The sequence below is a fragment of the Anabrus simplex genome, chromosome 5, assembly GCF_040414725.1.
Source record: "Anabrus simplex isolate iqAnaSimp1 chromosome 5, ASM4041472v1, whole genome shotgun sequence".
Lineage (NCBI taxonomy): Eukaryota > Metazoa > Arthropoda > Insecta > Orthoptera > Tettigoniidae > Anabrus > Anabrus simplex.
In genome coordinates, this window is record NC_090269.1 from 342,484,025 (window position 1) to 342,507,831 (window position 23,807).

At 38.9% G+C, this 23,807-nt stretch overlaps 1 protein-coding gene across 2 annotated transcripts in view; it reads right to left on the reverse strand.

Moving 5' to 3' along the window:
• LOC136874088 (uncharacterized) overlaps nt 1–23,807 on the reverse strand; it is a 149,262-nt gene that overhangs the window by 115,180 nt on the left and 10,275 nt on the right. For both annotated transcript variants that reach the window (XM_068227654.1, XM_068227655.1), the window contains exon 2: nt 18,995–20,174. In XM_068227654.1, the coding sequence (XP_068083755.1) occupies nt 18,995–20,172 (1,178 nt within the window). In that variant the 5' untranslated portion in view covers nt 20,173–20,174. The remainder of the gene's footprint in view (nt 1–18,994; nt 20,175–23,807) is intronic.

The following is a 23,807-nucleotide window of genomic DNA, read 5'->3' on the forward strand; positions in this document are numbered from 1 at the left end:
TTTGAATGCTATGTCAAATATACCAGCGTGAGAATGGTTGACGAGACTTTAAACGGAGGTTTTGTCGTAACTGAAAACATGAAGAACATCGGGATGAAGTTTTGGTTTGTGATGCTGGCCTAGTGACATAGAATGGAGTTTATATTTGGCGTAATCTGCAGTGGAGGGATCAAATGTGAAAGTACAGTATGACTGAGTCGGAGTGTCACGGCTAGGACGAGTCATCTTTAATTCTGTCTGTGAAGTAGAGCTTCCCCTCCTTCCCTTCCTCACACCTCCCCTGCCGCTCTTCCTCTTTCCTTCTCCCTTTCTACCCCAACATTAGTTGTTTCCCTGACCCAAACTTGGCCATCACGCTCAGTTCCTCTTCACCATGCGTCACAGCTTTGCCGCCCGAGGTGAGTCTCATTCAATTATAGCCCAAGATTTTTTCCCTCATAGTTTCCAACTTTTAATATCCCTCTTTTTTATACTGCAGGTCCCGCATTGAACTGCGAACATCTTGATGACCTTGGTTCAAAACTTTGTCTCCACCTCACACGTTATGTTACAACATTAAAACATTAGACCACAGGCAACAACACAGCCGTGATGTAACACTGACTTTAAAGCTCTCCGAGAAACATTTTATGCAAATTGAATGTTGTACTTCTGGACAAAAAGCGATAAAATCTTTACTCAATGAAAATATTCATTATACTTCTGGTCAATAAGTGATATCATTTAATGAAAAAAGTGACTTAAAAGTCGAACCCTTGACTACCAAGTTCAACTCTGACTTAAATGTTTTAAAGTGTTATATGTAGAGCCCGGAAGTTAGGCAAAATGCCTTTTTTTTTATCTGACTGGATATATTGAAGAATCAGATAGAGATAAATGTGTTTTTGTGCATTTAGAAAGTATAGAGACAATTTTTATTTTAGCTTTTTTTGTGCCTATTTTGGCTTCTGTTGCCTATTTTAAGATTTAAAGCCATTTTTTTGCCTTTTTTGATCGTTACGAAATTTTTTCTTTGATTACACATTTTAAAAAGCACATAATGAATTTCCGTACATCGAAGAAAAAAAAGTTGCACAAATTAAATTACATATTGCCGTCACAAATATCTATTTAGAATACTGTTCCCTGTAAATTGTTCATTTGTTTTCAGGCATTCGAAAACTTACTTTCTCAACCTATTCATTTAACCTCTGTAAATAGCAGAACCTTCATTAGTGAAAGGAACGCACAAGCATAATGAATACCAGGAAAGAGAGAGAATGAGGGAAGTGTGTCTTCTCCATCCTCACACCCCTTTTGCTGTGACAATGCGTAATTACCTGGTATTCCCGATTTTGAAATGATAAGATAATGCAGAGGAAAGGAGGAAATCACTCCTGTCTAACAGGTCAAACATAAAAGAAGCTGTTAGTCTACTGTTGAACTTGTTAAAGGCAGCTCGCGTGTTCGCGCTGACTTATTTATCATGCCAAAATTTTCATCACTGCATGGTAAATTACATGGCTATGTTCATGAATTTGGTTCGGATACACTTTCTACTGATGGAGCTATACTCTTTTGCAAAATCTGTGAAAAATCTATTAACCACGAAAAAAAGTAGTTTATAACTCAACATTTTGCAACAATGAAACGTAAGTCTATGTTAAATATTGTTGGCCCTAAGATCAATTCTATATCAACAGCAGTTACAACATCCAGCAGGCAATCTCAGTTTTCCCTGGATCTACGTAAAGCTTTCTTGGACTCCGGAATTCCGTTCTGGAAACTGGAAAATCAATCCCTCAGGATGTTTCTGCCGAAGTACACTAAAGAACAACCGTCAGAATCCACATTAAGAAAAACGTATTTGAATATCTCCTTTGAAGAGACCCTGCAGAGGACTCGAAGCAGAGTTGCAGAAAAGAAGATCTGGATCACCATTGATGAAACTATGGATGCAATTGGACGTTACTTGGCCAACGTCATCATTAGAACTACGGAAGCAAAGCAAACTGACCTACCATCAGTATTTCTTTTGACGACAGAAGAGATGGAGAGAGCAAATGGTTCAACAGTGACACAGCTGTTCACAAATTCATTAATGTTACTCCGGCTGGATGGAATACGGCATGATGATGTCCTACATTTTGTCACAGATGCGGCACCTTACATGAAAAAAGCAGCTACAGCCTTGAAAGTTCTCTTTCCTAAAATGCTCCACCTCACATGTCTAGCGCATGGACTGCACAGAATTGCTGAAGAGATAAGAAGTTTGTATCCTCACGTGGATAAGTTAGTTTCGAATACCAAAAGAATCTTCCTAAAATCACCCTCCCGAATCCGGGTTTTCAAGGACGTGGCACCAGAGCTCTCTTTACCTCCACAGCCAGTTCTCACCAGATGGGGAACCTGGACCTCAGCAGTCATATATTACAGCAACAATTTGGACAAGATACGCGAGGTACTTCATGCCATATCAGTAGATAGTTGCTTCAGTTCGCGAGATAAAAAAGTTGTTGGACCGTGAAGAGCTCAGCAATGATCTGGCATTTATAACAGCACATTATAGTGTGATACCGGAAGCAATTTTGAAGTTGGAGAAAAGAGATGATTCGCTGGTATCATCTATGGCGATCTTTGGAAATGCAGTAAATCAACTGCTGCAAGCACCAGGAGAAAAAGGAAGCAGTGTTAGTGAAAAGTGTAAACGTGTTCTGAGTGCTAATGTGGACGTTGAAAAATTGAAGAACATTCGTGATGTTCTGAAAGGTGAAAATTCTGTTTTAACTGGCATGTGTCCTTCCGAAATAACTTGTTTCAAATTTGCGCCAATCATTTCAGTGGAAGTAGAATGTTCCTTTTCCATGATGAAAAACATTATTTCAGACAAGCATCTGTCTACAACAGTTGATACTTTGAAAAAGCACCTTTTTGTTGCTTGTAACCAAGGAAAGTAAGAGTAAGTACGCTAATTATGTGATAAATTTATAATAAAGAAATGAATGAGTATTTAAAGTACATATTTTCATTAATAATGAGTGATTTTCCTCTTTGCTTTCACTCCTAATAAATGCCTATTTTAATTACAGTACTGCCTATTTTCAGTATTTCAATTGCCTTTTTGCCTGCCTATTTTAATCAAAAATAAATGCCTAACTTCTGGGCTCTAGCTATATGCATTCTTAAAAACTATGTTGAGTTCTTAACTTATGTTTATACGATCAGATTGTTATTTTAAATCACCTTCCATGTGTTGTTCTGATAATGACTGTCAAATTCTGAACTTGTGATTGAAAATATATTCACTATTTTATTCCCCATTTTACTCACATTTAGTCATAATGTTATAATATTTTGTGTATTGTGTATGTTTGTATATATGTACCTATGCTTTTTCTCACATTTTGGCTGAAGATAATCCTAAACAGCATTGAAACTAGTCCCAAGTAAATATGTTGTAACTTAACCCTTATAACCAGGGGTCGAAAAATACCGGGCGCTCAGTCACCATGGCGCCTGAATTTTCATATTCGGTTTTGAAAATTTATTTTTTGAAATCCGGAGTTCCCTTACATGTACTTTCCCATCACTTTACAAAGTAACAAGTCGTGTGGTGTTTCACGTTTTTTCTGTAGCTCATATATTCTAATATGTGCAATAAACATTTTCTGTGCTTTTGGCGGAGTCTTGAATTCTGTAATTGCTCTTCGTACCTTGGATCTGGACGTTTCAATTCTGCGCGGGAGCTGCCAAGCGGTCATGGAAGATATGTTGTAACCCATCAAGCAAGTATCCTTTCATATGGACATATTGTAACACATCGAGTTCTATTACAGATGATCAGCCATTGGTAGCCGAGTACAAAGATCAGACCGCAGTTGTGGAGAAATGCAGAGAACTACTATGTTAAATAATTCCACAAACACTACATTACCGCCATCCTTCCCGTGACTAGCCGTTCCTCAACTATTGCCGCCAAAGCAGTGCTGATACTGTAAATTCCCATGGAATTCATTCTCTGCATTTAGAACATATGGAATGACGTGTTTATCAATTCTTGTATTTTCACCGAACAATATTTACACTTTTAATTTAATTACAGCATCTTGGTATTGAACAGTTTGCACTTTACGGTTGTTTTAATTCCTGTGCGTTTATGAAAAATTGACAATGTAGCATCAGACATCGAAGCCCGCGAACTCGGAAGCCATTTAACGCTGGTGTATTTCACGTTTCTGTACTATACTTGAGAAAATCGGCAAACTAAAACTAACAAAACCGCACAAATTGACTGATGCGAGGAACAAAGAGTGTACTCTTTCAGATTTCTTTGTAAGTAGGGCCCGTGAATGTAACACAAAGTGATACAGAAGGGAGTGAATGTGAGAAAACACTTGATGGAAGTGCCGACTGTAGAATTCAGGACGACAATGACCAGCGTGAAATTTATGATGTTCAAGACAATGATAGGTCAAACATCAAAAATACGTCGAAATTTCAATTTTCAGGCAAACGGAAATTTCAGCCCTTTGAGCGAAGTGCGTAAAGAAAATGAATGCTAATGTGACAGCATATGAATGCATTGTTCATGGCATCTTAGCATACTGCAAAAAATAACAGACCCTACACTAATTTTGAAGGTTTGGTTTCATTGTAACGCAAGCTGAATGTTACCGATTAAGAGAAGTATGAGAATGATACACAATGCAGAGAATTGTAGCTTGAATGACTACTGTGGCTGTGCTATGAAGAAGGAATTGCGAAGTGTAAATTATGCAGTAACTTTCGTAGCATTGCCGAAAAACATTCTAAAGGTGTATCCGGATTTTCAGGACCATTTAAACTGGAAACGTTTAAAACATTCGAAAAATCCTATCCTCACTCGAAGTGTCAGGAGGCTGAAAAAATGGCGTAACAGCCCAAAAGGGCCTTGGCCTACCAAGCGACCGCTGTTCAGCCCGGAGGCCTGCAGATTATGAGGTGTCGTGCAGTCAGCATGACGAATCCTTTCGGCCGTTATCCTTGGCTTTTTTGACCGGGGCCGCCATCTCACCGTCAGATAGCTCCTCAATTGTAATCATGTAGGCTGAGTGGACCTCGAACCACCCCTCAGACCCAGGTCAAAATCCGTAACCTGGCCGGGAATAAAACCCGAGGCCTCCGGGTAGGAGGCAAGCACGCTACCACTACACCGCGGGGCCGGCAGGAGGCTGAAAGTTTCACGAAAAATCCTGAATGTGCACTTTCTGCGAGGTGCGTCAAGAAAATGAATGCTAATATGTTACAGCATATGCATGCATTGTTCATGGCATCCTATCATACTGAAAAAAAAAAAAACCTTCACTGATTTTGAAGGTTTGTTTGCATTGTTAAGCAAGTTGAATGTTACTGGTGGGAAATCAAACAGGCACACGTAGTGTAATTTTAAAAGATGCTGACCTTGAAGGTGACTGGTGATTATTTGGGTTAGTATCTCTTAAAATATAAATTTCCATTCTTATATGAACCGAGACTATACTACGTAAGGTCACATTTCAAAAATAATACATAGCTTTATCCTAGTCTAACCTGTGGTGTTCGTAATGTATATTTGCGAAAAATGTGCTGGCTCCTGATAAAAAGGGGCTGGCTACTGAATTATTTCTATTTTCTTCTACCCCTGTTTATAACATTCATTTGTATTGAAAAGGTGGACCCTTTAAGTTACCTCTCTTATGGTTACCAATATCTCAACCCACTGAAAATCAAACTAGTGACATGTCCCAAGAGAACCAACATAAAATACAATACAACAAAATTAGCAACTCCAACATGTATTGTGACCGTATCGGTCATATACGAGGGCGGTTTGAAAAGTTCTCGGAATCACCCCCTAGATGTCAGTGCTAGAGCAACGAGGTTCCCGCGCAATAATCACACATCCTTTGTGAGTGAACACATGGCGTGTCAGTGCTCTAGCTGCAGGAGTGTGGTAGTGACAACTCTTTGTTGTTGTTCCCGCGTAGTGATTTGTGACAATGGAAAAAACTGAGATTCGAGCAGTGATTAAATACTTTGTAAAGAAAGGTGTACCGGGCGGTACACCTCCACGCCGCTAGTTTAAAAATGTGCGCCACTTGAAACTCCTCTGCTGGAGGAAGTCTGAACTTTATCTACGGTATTAATTTTCTACTTTATCAGAAGATGTCACTACCTGGAAATTTTGGAGTTTTTGAACTGTGTCATTTTCGACGTATTTTTGTTTTGCTTGTAGTAAGAAGTGTGAACTTTCTCTTCTAGAGGCCACTACTGAAAAACTACAATGGTGCACCCTAGTGCAACGTGAAAGAACTATTTTTTTGGAGAAATTTTTATTTCAAAAGTTTGTTTCTTGTAAATTTCTTTCTGTTATTGTTTAAGTTGGCTGTATACCCCTCTCTTTCCCCTTGTTTTGTATTTAGTCAATCCCGAATTTCTTTTATTAATTTCTGACCAATCGGATGTATCTTCCCCCAACTTGAATATGTTGCTGTATCCTACCCAATAAAGAGTTTGTGGGAGGGTGTTCTCATTCCCCTAACGCCTCGAACTTTCCGCGAGAGTATATAAACTGCTGATTTTAGGGTCTCCGGGCCACTTCTGTTCCATCTTTTCGTGTGTAAAGTACATAGCAGGGGGCGGGAAGCGCCTCTTTCTTCGGCGGCAGTCAACAACCAGGTAATGGCCGATTAATTACTTCTTTTCTTGCTTGCTCAGCAGTTTAACTCTCGGGGCGGGTCCGAAGTTTTTCCATTATGTAACCTTCCTTAAATGTAAAGGAACTTGTATCTATTCTATCTTTTAAACTACATATTGGGATAGAGAGTGCTTAACCCTCTCGAGCTCCCACTCATATTGTTTTGAGGTGAACTTGTTTTCTCAACCTATTCTTCCTTAACATTATGTAAATTCGTCAATTTCTAAAGTCACCTCTTTAGTATGGGATTAGCCCTTGCATCAGTGGGCTAGAGCCAAATTAGGTTTTGAAACAAATACATTAGGAGTGCAAATCGCCTCCTCTCAAATTGTTGATTTAGAGGTCATGTAATTAACCTTCTTGTCATTTAACAGATCTCAGTAGATTGGGTATTTTACCCCTGTGTATATGTCCTGAGAGGACAGCTTGAAAGTAGAATTAGGTGTGGCCTTTGACAGGCCTGAATTTTGAGAGCAAGTTGCTCTTTTCCCGAAAATTTTGTTTTCTGCGCGCCTCAAGGAGGCCTTACTGTGTATTTTGGAGCAAGTGCTCCTAGGTATGAATGGGGTTCTCCCCTCTCTGTTGACACTTGTGTTTGGGGTAAAACTGAGCTGATTGCTCAAGGATTGTGATCGCGGGGCTCGAAGCCCAAATCCTGTAAATACTGTAATTGTACTTTTGTTGCCTTGCTACTCTGTACCTGCCATATTTGTTATTTCTTGATTTTGAAAAGAAAATATAACCTTGTTAAATTTTAAATTCACTTTAATTTCGTAGCCTGAGACCTATTCACCACCCCGCACCTTCTTTCACCTCTAACTACCATGGAAAACTCCGTAACAAAAGGTATGAAAGCAAAGGAAATTCATGCCGACTTTCAGAACACATTGGAGGACTCTGCTCCTTCATTTTCAACTGCTGCCAAGTGGACCAGCGAGTTTAAATTTGGTCGGGAGAGCTTGGATGATGATCCGCGTAGTGGACGGCCAAAAAGTGTTACAACCCCAGAATTTATTGCAAAAGTGCATAAAATGGTCATGGAGGATCGTCGAGTGAAAGTGCGGGAGATTGCTGAAGCTGTAGGGATGTCTTCTGAACGGGTATATTATATTTTAACCGAAGAATTGGGTATGAAAAAATTATCCGCAAGATGGCTCTTGACATTGGACAATAAACGCACCAGATTGGAATTGTCTGAACAAAGTCTGGCCCGTTTTCAGTGCAACCAACAAGATTTTTTGCGCCGGTTTGTGACTACAGATGAAACTTGGGTCCACTACTATACCCCAGAGACAAAACAGCAGTCAAAGCAGTGGAAACATGCTGATTCACCACCACCAAAGAAAGCAAAGGCTGTGCGTTAAAAAAAGGTCATGGCCTCAGTTTTCTGGGATGCAAAAGGCATTCTGCTGATAGATTATCTTCCTACTGGCCAAACAATTACGGGGCAATACTATGCAAACCTCCTAGACCAACTACAGGAAAAGATACGCGAATAAGGCCTGGTTTGGCAAGGAAAAAGGTCATCTTTCATCCGCCGCACACAAGTGTTATTGCCATGACAAAACTTCATGAACTGGGATACGAATTGTTGCCACATCCACCTTATTCACTTGATTTGGCACCATCAGACTTTCATCTATTCCCCAAGCTAAAAATTTTCCTCGGTCGACGGAGATTTTCTACAAGGGAAGAACTGACAGCCGAATTGGAGAGGTATTTTGCAGGCCTGGAGGAATCTCATTTTCGAGATGGGATCAAGGCACTGGAACATCGCTGGACCAAATGCATTAGTCTACAGGGAGACTATGTTGAAAAATAAAAGCAGTTCCACCGAGGTAAGATACTTAGTACAGTAGCATTGCTGTACCCAATGATATTTGTTGAGGTTGTTGAATGTTGTAGATGGCTTTTATTGCTGCGGCTACTCTTTCTTTGACGTGGATATTGTAGTTTGGAGGGTGACTCCAACGTACCTGAATTTTGGCACTACTTCTAGAGGTTTGTTGTGCATGGTTATTGTATTTTTAGGTGCATGTTTTCCCCCTTTCCTAAAGGTCATTTGTTTAGTTTTGTTGTGGTTTATTTGCAAACTGTTTCTTTCTGCCCATGATGTGAACCTACTGAGGACCTCTTGGAGCTCTTCTATGTTTTCTGAGCCTATTGCCATATCATCTGCGTAAAGTATAAGCATTGCTGAGGTATCTGTGATCATTTCTGTGATGTCTGCTGTCATGATGTTGAATAAAATTGGGCTGATTGGGTCACCTTGTAGGACTCAGTTTGTTTGGGTTACGTTTTTGGATAGGGTTGTCTGATATTTGGACATAGTTATATTTGAGAATATTCAAGATTATGATTGCTATTGGATGTGTAGCCTCTATTAGGTAACTAAGTTTCCGGGCGAGTGTTGCTCTATCAACAAGGTCAAAAGCCTTACGATAGTCTACGAAGACTACAAAATATTTCTTTCCTGGATGTCTCAATGTATCTTGGACTTGTTCTATTAGGTATTTTACGGCATGTAGTGTGCTTCTTCCCTTTCGGAAGCCGAATTGATTTTCTGGTATCTAGGAGTCTATTTCTTCTGCAAGCCTGATTGTTAAGATTTTCATGAAGATTTTGAATGATGTATTTTCGAGGGCTATACCTCGATATGAATCAGGATTGTCAGCTTCTCTTTTCTTAAACATCATTTTGATTGTTGACAATCTCCATTGCCCTGGAATTTCTCCAGTGTGCATGCATGTGTTGAATAGTTCTACCCAGTAGTCTAGCATGACAGGGAGAGAGTCTTTCAGGTGTTCTGTGCAGATGCTGTCTGGGGTGGGGGCCTTTCCATTTTTTGGTGCTGTTACTGTATTATATATTTCCTGCCTCGTTATGGGGATATGATTTCCCATCATTTTTACTGGAGTTAATTCAAAAGCTGTTGATCGGTGTTGGAGGGTGAGAATGCTTTTGAAATGGTTTTCCCATGACTCCATTGAGATATTATTTGTTGCTGAAGTTTGTGGTTTCCTAAGTACTAGGAATGGCTCATTTTGGGCGTATGCAGCACATCTCCTGGTGTCTTCCTCAATGTACTCCGTTCTTGTTTTCTTGATTAGTGATTTATATTTCCTTCTTTGTTCGGCATATTGGGCCAGGTGAATGTACAATATAACTATTTATAATAGTTATATTGTACATTCAGACCAGTCAATACGGACCAAACACAATATTAACCTATCATATGTCTATTGACAAGTTTATTAACATTGGGCCAGGTGACTCGGGTTCGATGTGTTCTTCGCTCAATGTAGTGCCAGGAGGGTCTTTTTCCGTTCACTGTAACAGTCTTTATTGAACCATGGTTGTGATCTCCTTACTTTTGTGTGAGTTTGGCATGATTGAATGGTTCTTGTACACATTTCCACTGCTTCAGTTAGTTCATGTCGTTGAACTAATAGCCTTGCTTTATCTATTTCATCACCGATATGTCTTAGTTTCTCTGGATCTAATTTCCTGGATATTTTCTTCCTTGGTGTTATTGGCAATTGATCTTTATCAGTGATTTCAAAGACTGTCGAGATTGGTATATGTTTCCTAATCAGGGCTATGGCTGAAGTCCATAATGCTTTTTGACTGAATTTTCTAATGTCTGTACCTCTGTAAAAGACTAAATCTATGGCGCTGGTTCCATTCGAGGCTATGTACGTTTTCATGTAGGGACTATTAACAAAGACATAGCCGGCTTCTTCCAGAGCCTCTTTAATTAATTCTGTTCTGATGGTTGGTTTGTCTATTCCTGCATTTAGGTCGCCTACGAAGATTACTCTATCATCTGTTTGCGTTTGCGACAAGGCGTCTGTTATTCTTTCGATTGTCTCCTCTATTGACATGTGGTTGAACATACATGCCAATGATTGATAGTAGGTTGGTCCTTACGGTAATTGTGTTTTCTTCTTTTATTATTTGTTTTCCCTAAGTTCGGTTTGAGAAAGATGGAGACCACTCCTGATGGTCTTCCTGTGGTCTGACGGGCAAATGAATGAATTCCGTAATATCCTTGAATGTTGAAATCCTGTGTTAAGAATGTTTCTGTCAGTATAATGGCGTTGTAGTTGCTTAATGTCTCTATTGGAAAGAGAGGCAGAGCCTTGTTTATGCCTTCAATATTCCATAGGAGCATATGTGTATATTTATTGTAGTTCTCCTCCTTCAGCATAATAATAATAATAATAATAATAATGATATATTTAAATCCATTTTTGATTTTCTGAGTTCAAACTGTAGGAAAACATAGGCTGAAATATTCTATGTAGTCAGATGAATGTGAACCTGGATATTCTAAGTCCATGGATGTGAAATTGAAAAGATGAATAGTGGCTTGATATTGAATTAAAGAATTGTAAGCGGGCAGAGAATTAATAAGCTAGTGGAGCTATAGAATATGATAAGAGGATATCAGTTGAAATTATATTATTTACCATGATGTATTTTCAGGGAGACTGTTCATCTCGCCTTGAGTTTGTTGACAAGAAGTGATCTGCAGCCACCCATTATTAGGTGTGGTTCTGCGTTGTATGATGATTTTAGAAAAAGGTGCACTAGCACTCCCTTGTGAGTAGGGTCACTGCCAATATTAATGTTTAAGCCTGTCGACTAAGACTGAATGCTTGGGGTTTCACGTAAACCCAATTACATTCAGTCAATGAAGAATAACAAGGTGGCATTGTTGCCAAAATGTTGGAAGCATGTAGATGATAATACACTCACAGAAATCCAAGTCAAGTTCATCAGATTTGGCTCACTGAGACTATCCCACAGGACTGGAAAGATGCACTTAACCAACCATTATATAAAAAGGGCGAAAAAACTGATATGAATAATTGCACAGGGTCTTCTCCTGGCAATCACATATAAAATTCTCTCCAGGGTCTTACTAAAAAAAACATATAAGACACAGCAGAACAAACCACAGGAGAATGAATACCAGACAGGGTTTCTATCAGGATGTTCAGGGCTGGAGCATATCCTCAACATGAAATGTTTAACACAGAAAAATCACATTCAAACAATGGATGTGCATCTTCGTGGACTTCAAAAAGGCGTATGACTCAATCCATTGCACCACACTTTCTGATATGTTGTATGAATTCTGTATTGATACTCTGACAATCAACCTCAACAAGCAAACACTCACCAACACCCGATGCAAAGTGAAATTTAAGGGTGAGATATCAGAACCTCGCTATATCAAGACTGACGTGTGACAAAGGGGATGGATTATCACTTAAACTTGGTGTCAGAGAAAGTCATAAGAGAATGGTGAAAGGACAGACCATGATATAAAGTTAGGAAAAGTCAGGAGGAAAGAACCTTACATCGATCGTTTGGCATTCGCAGACAACTTAGCCTTACTCACAACAAACATTGACACAGCATGCACTTAGACAGAAAGCCTCAAGTATTGCAGATTTCCTTCAAAAAGATGGAAATCATTATTAATACAGTGCTACCATCCTAGATACCCAATTCGGATGCATTAAACAAGTTTCAAAATCCAAATATCTTTGTGAAATAATCTCTATCGCAGAAAAGATACAACTAAGCCTGATGTGGTCAAATTGGAGGGAGCACACAGGGCCATCACTGAAATCTATAAGAGAAACATCAGCAGAAATGCCAAAATCCATCACTATAATACAGTTATCAGGCCTATAGAACTGTACGTTGCAGAGGGCAGAAAGGCTTAAATACACTAGATGTAGGATATGAGTTAGTATACTAAGTGTGAACTGCTAGATTAACCCTTTCACTCACCATTTTTTTTTTAGGAATAGGATCATCACAGGAATACTACTATTTTTCAAAGTGATTCTTAACGCTAGTAGAGATTTAAGATAGAGGAATACAAATTAATATAAAGACCACTTTTTTTTTCATTTCCAGTCTTTTCATGAAGTTAGGGGAAGTCAATCTGAGTGTGATAGACCTTGAAATACTCTTCCACGTCAAGGGCAACACCACATCTGTGGCATTCAAACAATGACTCTTTGCGAAGGCCACATGCTGTGCAGACCCTACCAACGCCTTTAAGGAAAGGATTTCTTCAGGGTTGATGCAATTTTGGAAGAAAAATGGCCCCATTGTCGACCCTGCAACCTCAGTGGTGTGTCCCTCTGGCTGGGACGACCCCTGCTTGGTTAAGCAGGCAGATGAACCGTCTCTAAAAGTTGTTCAGCTACACTTAGACGAAATTATGTGAAGCCCCTTCGATTTTTTTCAGGATTCAAAATCTGCCAGATAATGAAACTGTTCAATAGAGCCATATCCAACATGTAAAAATAGGTCTTCTTGTATCCTTTCACATATTTTCCTCATGAGTGGATAGGATGTCAAACATTGGTCATGAATGTTGACCCCTCCCAATGACTGGTTGTAATCCACTGACATGTTTGTTTTCATTTTCTCTTTTCTGGATTTTGATTTCACAATCACAAAATCTGGTCGACTGTGTTTAGTTGATAACATATGAACAGCTTTATTGTCCATCCATTTTATTGCTAAAATCCCACTGGATGAGGCAAAAGTAAGTTCTTCCTTCTTGAGACTGCAGTCCTTAAACACCTTTGGCATATTTTTCTGGTTTGGTCTAACTGTACCTGCAGCATGCATATTATTATTCAAAAGAGTTCTGAATAATTCAAGTGAACTATATCAGTTGTCCATGAAAATTGTTCTCCATTCACCCAGAAGGTCATGACAAAACTCGAGCACAACCTTTTCACTTGCTGGGTGACTACTTCCAATACCGGGCGAAACATTACCCGGTGTATCTTTCCCACTGCAAATTTTGAAGTTCCAACAATAACCACTTTGCAAAGAACAAACTTTATCTGAGCTAGAGATTTCTGTATAAAAGTGTAAGAACTTGTTCACTGAAATGAAACATTTGAATAGCACTGTTGCTGAATATATACGTGTTTCCATCACCTTTCCCTTGGACCAGTTGCCTTATATTGCAGGTTTTTTAGTCTGTGACATAAGCATGCACAAAGAAAAATGGCCCTTCAGTTCATCTGTAGTTACTGGAAACCAGTGATCTTCTGCATAGGACTTTCAGGAAGAGGAGTAGTTCACAGCTAGAAAATGACAAGCATAAGCATTAGTCTTATTGGTAACATGATTCCAAAACTGGGGGGGTTAGAAATTTAATCATAATGCTATTTGCTTTACGTCCCACTAACTACTTTTTTGGTCTTCGGAAACGCCGAGGTGCCGGAATTTAATCCTGCTGGAGTTCTGTTACGTGCCAATAAATCTACCAACACAAGGCTGATGTATTTGAGCACCTTCAAATAACACCGGACTGAGCCAGGATCGAACCTGCCAAGTTGGGGTCAGAAGGCCAGCGCCTCAACCGTCTGAGCCACTCAGCCCGGCGGTTAGAAATTTGTTCATAACCTCTAATTCACTAGGATTTTCACCAAGTTGTCCTTTGACAACAGAATTTATGTTACACAGAGCATTATTATGCATGTTATCAGGAGGCTGATTATCAAAATGAGTCCAAATCCATTCACTATTTGAATTAGGCCTACCTGCTACGGTTACCGCAGGAGACACGTGTCCATTTCAAGTAGGTTTTTGTCCATCGGACTGGTAATTTTTTTATGCCATCCTGATAGAAAGAAGAGAGACGTGTGTGGAGCCAGCTGTGCACGAACTCTTCTACACTTGCATCATCATCAAACCGCTGTCCTCCTAGGTCTTGTTTGAGTGATCCAAACAAATGGTGGTCGTACAGCGATAAATATGGACTGTACGGAGTGTGTTTCAGAGGGTCCAGTAAATTTCCTCCAGTTTTTCCCACGTTAAAGCGGCGGTATGCGGCCTTGCATTGTCATGGAGAAGAATTAAGTTTTGGATCGTTGCCAGCGCTGCTTGTTGGGATACGGATCTTTTGCTCCATCCAAAAGGCATGAAGAAAATCCACGAGCAAAACACCGGCGGTTGCAAGCACCTTTCCAGCAGATGGCGTGTTCTGGCCTTGACCGGACCTGCTTCGTCTCTTCGCCGCCACTCCATGCTTGCTTGCTTTGACTCTGGGGTGTAATGATGCACCCAAGTTTCATTATAGGTCACAATACGACACCAGAAATCCTCTCCTTGCTCCTCATAGCGACGCAGGAGTCTCTAACAAACTTCCTGGCATAAAGTCTTTTGTTCCTGGTTGAGGAAATGAGAAAACCACCTGGCAGAAATTTTGTGAAATGGAGTTTATCTAGGATAATGGTTATTCCTACGACTAAAGCAATTTGTGCAATTTTTATTCACCGATCTTCACCAATAATGTCACGAATGGCAACAATGTTGTTTGCAGTGATGCTTGTCTGCGGTCTCCTTTCATGAGGTTCATATTCCACAGCTTCTCTTCCTGCCACAAATTTGTTAGCCCACTCATACACTTTAGTCTGTGAAAGTGTTTCTTCCCCAAACTGTGAGCGGAGCAGTCTCAACATTTTGAAAGGTTTGGTGCCCTCTTTTGAAGAAATTTGATAATGATGCGTTGCGTAACAGACATGTGGATCTCTTGCACACTCATGGCACACTGAAGCAGCCCAGCTCTCCACCGTGGTTTGCGCGCACAAACCCGTTCTCCAGACACCCCCACCAACATCCTGGCAAAGCCCCACCTCAGAATTATTACTAACAGCAGTGGTACACTCAATTTCCGCTTATATTTGATCCGCCTTTGTACTTCTTCCTCTTTTCACCCGCTATTGCTCGGTTTGAATGGACGTTGGGAAATACTCTGCCTTTATTGTTTACAATAGATATTATCTTAACTAGGGTATTTACGCGGAGTGTTTGGCATGGAATTCCACACCCAGATATAGTAAAGGGGTTTGCAAAATACTGCTTTCAGTACTGAGGGCTTGCAAAACTTGTTTTCACCTCTGAAAAATTCTCACTTCAATTATATCATCTGGTTCAAGTGTTAAATCTTTTATTAAATTTATATGCAATTTCTTATCTTGTTTAAGAAATCAAGCGTTTGCCCATTTTCATCTAGCCTTTTCTTTCCAGCTTTTGATCTAAAGCTAATGCTACAGCGGTGTAAATTTGGAAGTTCTTCCAACATGTTAACATGTTACTCTGTGCACGACTCATGAAAACTGAACGCAAGTCTGACAGCAAAACGGAACATCTGTGTCCTAAGAGTCTTATCTGTTATCTCAGAACTGCGCAGGGAAGGCGGGCGCTGTAAACTATCTTTATGTAATAATGCTTTTTAGTATAATCCGTCCATCAGGGCAGCCTCAGTACTTGAGTTGATTCTAGTAAATAAAATAAATATATACAAAAAACAAGTAGAGGGCACGAGTCAAACACCTCTTCTATCCTTAACATGTGCTACCACTTTTAACAGAACAACTTTGCATCTCCTATTTTATCTGTTTCACTCCTTATTCCATCCTACTTGCCTACTATTCTACTTTCCTCCTTCCTCAGCATCATTAGTGTAATTAACACCATCTTTTTCCCATAGTCCAAGGTTTACACGAAAAAGATTTAGAAAAAATATCTGTGGACTAGTTTGTAAACTTTGCTTCCAAAAATCCCAGGGAGTACAACTTCCAATGATTTGAGGAATTTCCAATGTTCAAAATCTGCGCATGATAAGAGATGACAATACTGGTATCCCAATATTCATGCTGCTTAATCTTTTACCAACTAGAAATTATAAGGTGAGCCCTACATCTCACAATGTTTAAGTAGGCTATGAATGATATAATTTAAGAAAAAATTAATAAAGTGACAAATGATACATACAATGTATATTCAAAAGTATCCAGAAACTCCTTCACAGACGTAAACTACAGCCTAGAAGTCACTACATTTGCCGCTGCTGGTATAAACAGAGCTGAGGGCTTAATGCTGCCCACTGCTATAAGATACCTGCAGAATGGAATAAGCAAGGGGGCTTCGCGACTGAACTGAAATGATTCGATAAGCAATCAGTCAGGGTCATTTTTAACCTTCTCAAGTTACGCTACTTGACGGTGACATGACAACTGCAATAAAATCACAACCAGATGGGCCACATGTATTGACCGACAGTGGATTCAAACAATAAAGGAGGTACGGGAAGATCACATGGCAATATGCGATACCATCACCCATGAATTTCGCAGTGACACTAATTGTACAGCAAGCACCACAACTGTGCACCGCGACATATGGGGACTAGGGTTCATGGCTCACGCATGACTGAAAATGTGCAATTTGGGATGATAAATCACTACCATGACAGTCAAATGGTAAGCGAATGCCAAGCGAATTTTGCACGTCAGTACCCACAGTGAAATTTAGCGGAGGTGGCATGACAGTGTGCAGTCATTATGAAGCGAATGATACACGTTGGCCTCTACCAGTGCACACAGTGAAATTTGGCAAAGGAGGGATGACAGAGTGGCGGGGGGGGTTGAGGACTTTGTCTTCTCCTATTACTAAAGAGCACAATAAAGACAGAAGGATACAATGATATACTGACCAACTGCATATCGTCTACGGTAGAAGACAAGTTCGAGATGATAAAGATTTGTTTCAGCATAACAATATTCTCTACCGTAAAGCTGAGTAATTTTTGCGAGTGGTTTGTAGAGGACTGGTCAGCTCAGAGCCCTGATCTCAAACCTACCGACTCTTCTCAAGACCACAACAATCTACATCAATAACTACACTTACTACAGCATAGCAGGAAGAATGTTCCACCAGGTGACATTCAGACACCTGGTACATAGTCTCCCCTGCAGAGTTTGAGCTATAAAAAGGCCAGGAATATGAGGCCCCACCCCATAACCCTTAGAGGAGAGTTTCATGTAGGTGACTGGATACTTTTGATCAGATAATGTATACATCCTAAGATGCTGTCTTCAAAAAAGAGAAAAAGTATAGAGTGAAAGTACTGTAAGAGTCATCGAAGAACAGATAACAAATCAGACTGGCTGTAGAACAGACAACAAATCAGACTAGCTGTAGAAAAAATGGAGAGATAAAGCAATTTATTGACTTAAGGATGCAAAATATACATGGTGTGTCTATAATGTTTAAGTGCAACATTACCCTTATTAAATTAGGAGGGAAATATAAAAATATAACTGATGAGTGATTCTAATCTTCTTTAAATATACTGGAAGCTACTTTTCTCCAGTTTTGACTTAGTTCATTTATAACTGAGAGGTTTTTCAGTTTATTGAAAATAATCCAGTATAACATACATTTATAGAATATTTATTTCATGCCTTCATTTGTGGCAAAGTTAGGGCTAAAGGCCCTCTCTTACACTCAACCACATAATAATTAATATAAACTTCGGAAAACATGATAATTAAATAATCAAAAATCCTAACATTCATTCTTCCATTCACCCAGGCTGGTTATATATTTAATAGATAATCTCGGCAAGACCGCTCAAAAGAGGCCATGGCTATTTGCTTTACGTCGCACCAACACAGATAGGTCTTATGGCAACGATGGTATAGGGAAGACCTAGGAGTGGCAAGGAAGCCTTAATTAAGGTACAACCCCAGCATTTGCCTGGTGTGAAAATGGGAAACCACGGAAAACCATCTTCAGGGCTGCTGACAGTGGGATTCGAACCCACTATATATCGGATGCAAGCTCACAGCTGTGCGAATCTAACCGCACAGCCAACTCACCCGTTAAAGAGACCATGGCCTTATAAAGAAACATTTATTAACAGATTATATATGGAAAAAGGTACCATTCATTAAAAAAAAAAGGAATTATTTCTGTCATGTTTAATTCTTGAAAGAACATAATCACATTCTATCTACTTTTTAAAATATTATGAACTGATGAAATTATTAAGAAATGTAAAAAATATGAATCTTTAAATTCTGTTTACCCCCTTCTAATATTTGAAAGTTAGAACTTATCTTAATGAAGTGCTCCAGCAGTACATCATCTGTCTTCACTAGACCAGCAAAAGTTCAAGGTGAAGCAATTCTCTGTCATTGGCGTCAGGCCTGCTGCCTGTTGTTTGTTTTTAACCAATGATATCTTTTCCAGGTATAATCTGGTAATGTTTTCTTTTCCAGGTAATTTCTAAATGTTATACCAAATTGTTTCAACAGAACAAATAACCTCACAGTTATAAATTAAAACGAATGTGATCAGTCATGTGGTTTCCTTTTACGTCTTGTCTAAGGTTTATCCTCACTCTAATTTTATCTTATCCAGTCTGATTAACAAAGAACTAAAATATGGAACTGCTTTACTTACGAAAAAGGAAGATTTGTAATGAAGACAATCAACTTTGCCTCCTGAGGTGATTTTTGTTTCTCTCTGTCAATATGTTTTCTTTTATTTTTTTGAACCGAATTTTGTGTATTTTTACTTTGCTCATTAGCTTCTAATCTTGATTTCTTCAAATCAATTTTGGCAGCAGTCATCTCTACCTTATGCCTCTTCTTTGAAGTAATAGTTGTCCCTTCCTTAACACCAGTGTTTCCCTTGCTAGAATTTTCCTCCACCTCCTTAGCAGGAGGATCCACCTTTCTGTGAATTCTATTAGAATTTGTTTTCTCTTCAGCATTCCTGACTTTGTCACTCACACATATTTGAGCTTCCTTGACACTCCCATGAACTCCACTTTCTTCCTTATCAGAACTCTCTCTCTCATTATCATCTTCATTTCCACTATCTTCTCCTTTTTCCTCCTCGTCTCCATGCTCACTATCTTCCTCTTCTTCAATTTCGTCATCTTCATCAACTCCCAAACTGTCTTCTTTTAGGCTGTCACTATTTCTGTCATTATAATCATCATCATCATCATCATCATCATCATCATCATCAGCAGCAGCAGCAGCAGCAGCAGCACCAAAACCACTCTCTTTAACATAATCATGACTGAAAATTTCTTCTTCATTACTGTTGTTAGCCTTCCTCTTTTTACTACTTTTAAGTCTTTCATCATTTTCATCTGCACTGCTGTCTGTTATTCCGGAGTCAGCATCAAGCTCTAATACATTTGGGACTAAACGTCCAGTACTTTTCTTCGGGTTGCTCTGAAGAGCCACCCCAGTCTCAGTGCCTTGCAGCAGCTTCTTTCTCAATTTTATCCTTTTGCGTCTATTCAGTCTTCGTGAACTCCTCTTTTTAGAAGACAGAACTTGAGTTTCATCTTCCTGTCCTTGATGATTCTGTTTGGGTGTTTCATACATTTTAGCCAGATCATTTAGGTTTGTTTCACTTGCAGTTCGAGCTGATAACTTAGGAGAAATTGTCAAGCCATTTCTGGAGTTAGCTGGAGAGGCTGAAGCACGCTTCAGCTTCCTCTTGCTTACACCTGAATCAATATCTGTATTCTTCTTTTTCAATGAACCACTGCCATGTAATGCATTATTCTTAAATGGTCCATGGGAAGCATGTGTCTTCAGTTGTTTTAGAAGAGGTGCCATATCTGAAAGGAAAAAAATCAATTATTAAAAACTTGGTTTAAGAGCAACAAACAAATGTACACAGAACAAATTAAATTCAAAAAGGAATAAAACACACAGAGCAATGCTATAGCCTATTATGAACAACCTATAGGGATCGAATCAGTTCTACTTAGATTGAATTACTGTAAGTACTGTGAAACCAAAAGAAGAACTTCCATTTAACCTATCTACACAGGAAACCTATCTACACAAACTTGAAAGCTTTATTGATTTGAAGGAAGTAACTCTTGACATGAGATTTCCTTATCAATCACAACTAGTATTTAGGTTAGCTTCAATACCGCTTATTGGTAGCAGTATCCAACTTGTAGTGGTCTGTCTATGTTGGGAAGAATTCAACTTTAGACAACACATATCAGTAATATTATTTCGGGTCATAAAAATTTCACAAGTACAACTAGAAGTGATTGGTTTCAGTGTGATAGAAGTTACAGATAAAATTGGAAATTTCAGAGAAGGATGGCAAAATACTCCATTACTAATCCAGAAAGGTGGCGAAAGGAAATTCTGGGCATTTTCTGATCCTGTACATAAAATGACGACCATATCTAATTACTTCCCGAATATAATAACTTGGGCTTTTAAATTAAGAAAATATGTAAAAGCACATGCCAGGTATAAGTGAAGCATAAAATAAACACTCTATATCATATCAGTATGCATTCACTTGATGGCAGAAATGATGTCTTAATGCATCAAGGTCACCAATTATGAGTTCTCAGATGGCCAAAGAAAAAAATTCTGGAAGCAAAAGCTCTGCTGCAATGCTCTGCCAAAGCCCCTTGTTGTTGAGAAGCTGGTGGTAATTTCTTCTATGATTTTCTCATTCTCTTCTGCAATATCTTTAACAGACCTGTGCCTTTGTTGTTGTTTAAAATGTCACAGGCTCTCATAGACAAGACATTGCCACATCAACTGAATTACTCATGTCAATTTGGCACTTCATATCAAACTTTAGAATGCTTGGATCATTTTTGCTGGCCATCCTAATTACATTTTTCATTCCTCAATTGAGAACATACCACTTACTATGGAGGGTGTGTGTTAGACATGTGGGTGATGTAGCCAGCCCAATGAAGCTGAGATCTGATAATCATTGCCTCAATACTTGTGGTATGGGCCTCTTCCTAGACACTGATGTTTATTCAATGGTGCTACCATCTTACTCCAAGTATTCTAAGACATCATCAGTGGTATTTTCCCAGAAATTTTAAGTGTCTTCTGTAAGTTTCCCAAGTCTCACATCCATAGATAAATGCTGGAATTACTAAACAGCTTGGTTTGGACAGTAAGGTCGTGGTTCCCAAAAATCCACTTGAAGAGACAACCGAAGGCTGCACTAGAGCATTTGAGGCAGTAGTGCAAATCATTTGTCTTCTGAGTTTTATCTAGAGATGGATACTCACGTAAGGAAATTGTTCGATACTGTGCAGGGCCTCACTAATGACCGTGATGGAAGATGCTGTTTTGTTGGAGTTTTCTAAAGTTAAAAACTTCATGGTTGATCCGTACTGAACTGAGAATCACACGAGTAATTTTAATGTAAGGAAATCCACCCTTTCAATACATACAAAACTGTTGCACATAAGTTATAATACAACATTTTTATTATTATTATTATTATGAAGGTACCGGTTTTAACATGTTTTCAATGTCATCATCAGCCTTTCGAAATAGTCCCCAACATTGAAAAACTCAAATCAAAATCAACAAAATTTGGCTGAAAAACAAAATTAAAGCTCTTGTAAAAGAAGAAATCTTTTTTAAATAATCGACTTTACGAGACTCACCTAAAGCAGCTTGCTTGCTTACCGGCGTTCAATGGAATTTGTTTCAGACCTGAGTTAATAATAGATTATTTGAGGTCTTATACAAAAAACAGCTTTCTCTTGAGAGGAAGCTTAATACACTCAAGAATAATTCAGTATTAAATAACATTGCAGGAGTAACTAAAAAAAAACATTTATCCCGCACAATTTCATCGATCAATTTCATACCCCAGTAGATAACCTATCAAAAACACAGTTAAATAATGAGGAAAACGCAATCCTTGAAAAAAGCCCTAACACAATTGGCCCAATTATAATAAAGTGAACATAATTTCAAACTTAGTCATGGAATCAGAAGTTACCATTAATAAAATGCCATTAGACTTACAAGAGGAAGTAAGACTAGACGTAAAAAGGAAACTGGTTAGAATGTATACCTCTGAAAATACAACTACCCCAATAATAATAATAATAATAATAATAATAATAATAATAATAATAATAATAATAATAACAACAACAACAACAACAACAGAAATCCATTTGTTGAATGAGAACAGGTCCTTAAACTTAAAAAGAAAATCAAGGATAACAGCCTCATCATCACAAAAGCGGACAAAGGGAATACAAACGTCATTATTGACAAAGAAGAGTACATAAATAAAACAAAAAACTATTTTAAACAATAGTTCCTTTTCTATAGTGAAGAAAGATCCTACCCAGCAAATCCAACGCCGTTTGAAACAAACCCTTAAAAACTCCTCGTTTCTCTTCACTGATCCTTACTGTAACCACTGTAATGAGGTGATGTTGAACTTGGAACTTTATTTCATGAATAAACTCAACAAACTTAGAAATTCCATTATACTTATTTCTTGCTACACTCTCTTCTGTAATGATTCAGACAGAGACCGGACACACCCTGTGTCAAGTCTCCTGCACAGCTAGCCGATATAACATAAACTTAATGTTACAGTATATATAGAAAACCCACACAAACTGCTACAACCATAAGACAAGAATCTTCACATCCTTACACACAAAAAAGCAACGTTCATTCTCATACCTCCCTGTTCCCCGAGATGTCATCAACATGTCCTTAGGAGCTCTGGGCCTGTATGGTGTAAAGTCGACTAGCAGACTCTTAATCGTACCCTGTCCCTTTTACCATGGCATTTGTTGCATGTGGGTGAAGTTCAAGATGATGTGGACTTATTTTATGATTGGACCCTTGCTGTGATCTGTGACCTCGCTCCTACACATTCGATGTCCAGAAAATACCCCCCTTGGAAGAAGAGTGATACTACAAGCGCTGAACTTAACAAAATCGGACAATGGAAGAATGAGCCCACCGAGAGAAATTATCTATGTTGTCTGGATTCAGTCCTATCTTCCTTAAGAATATAGCAGTAGCTCCTTCAAACCCTATTAGTGCGATATTCAATCATTGCTTCTCAGCTGGTTACTTTCCCAGCTCCTGGAAAGTTGCGTACATCACACCAGTTCTTAAAGGTGGAAAGAGGCTGGTTATCACAAATTATCGCCCGATCTCTATATTACCTGCTTTATCAACTATTTGTAAAAAGACCATCCACCAGCGTTCGCTTTTGTTTACCACTCCATACATATCCTCCCACATTCCCCCCTGGAAGCTCCGGCATAACTAACTTGGCTACCCTGCTTCAACATGCCAAGTCTGCCATCCACGCTGGTCCTCAACTTGGCGTAGGCTACATCAATGTAGGATGCTAAAAGGTTTGTTTTATCACCTATTCAATACATATAAATTTTATAAATTAGGAATTTATTATTGATTCCACTTGA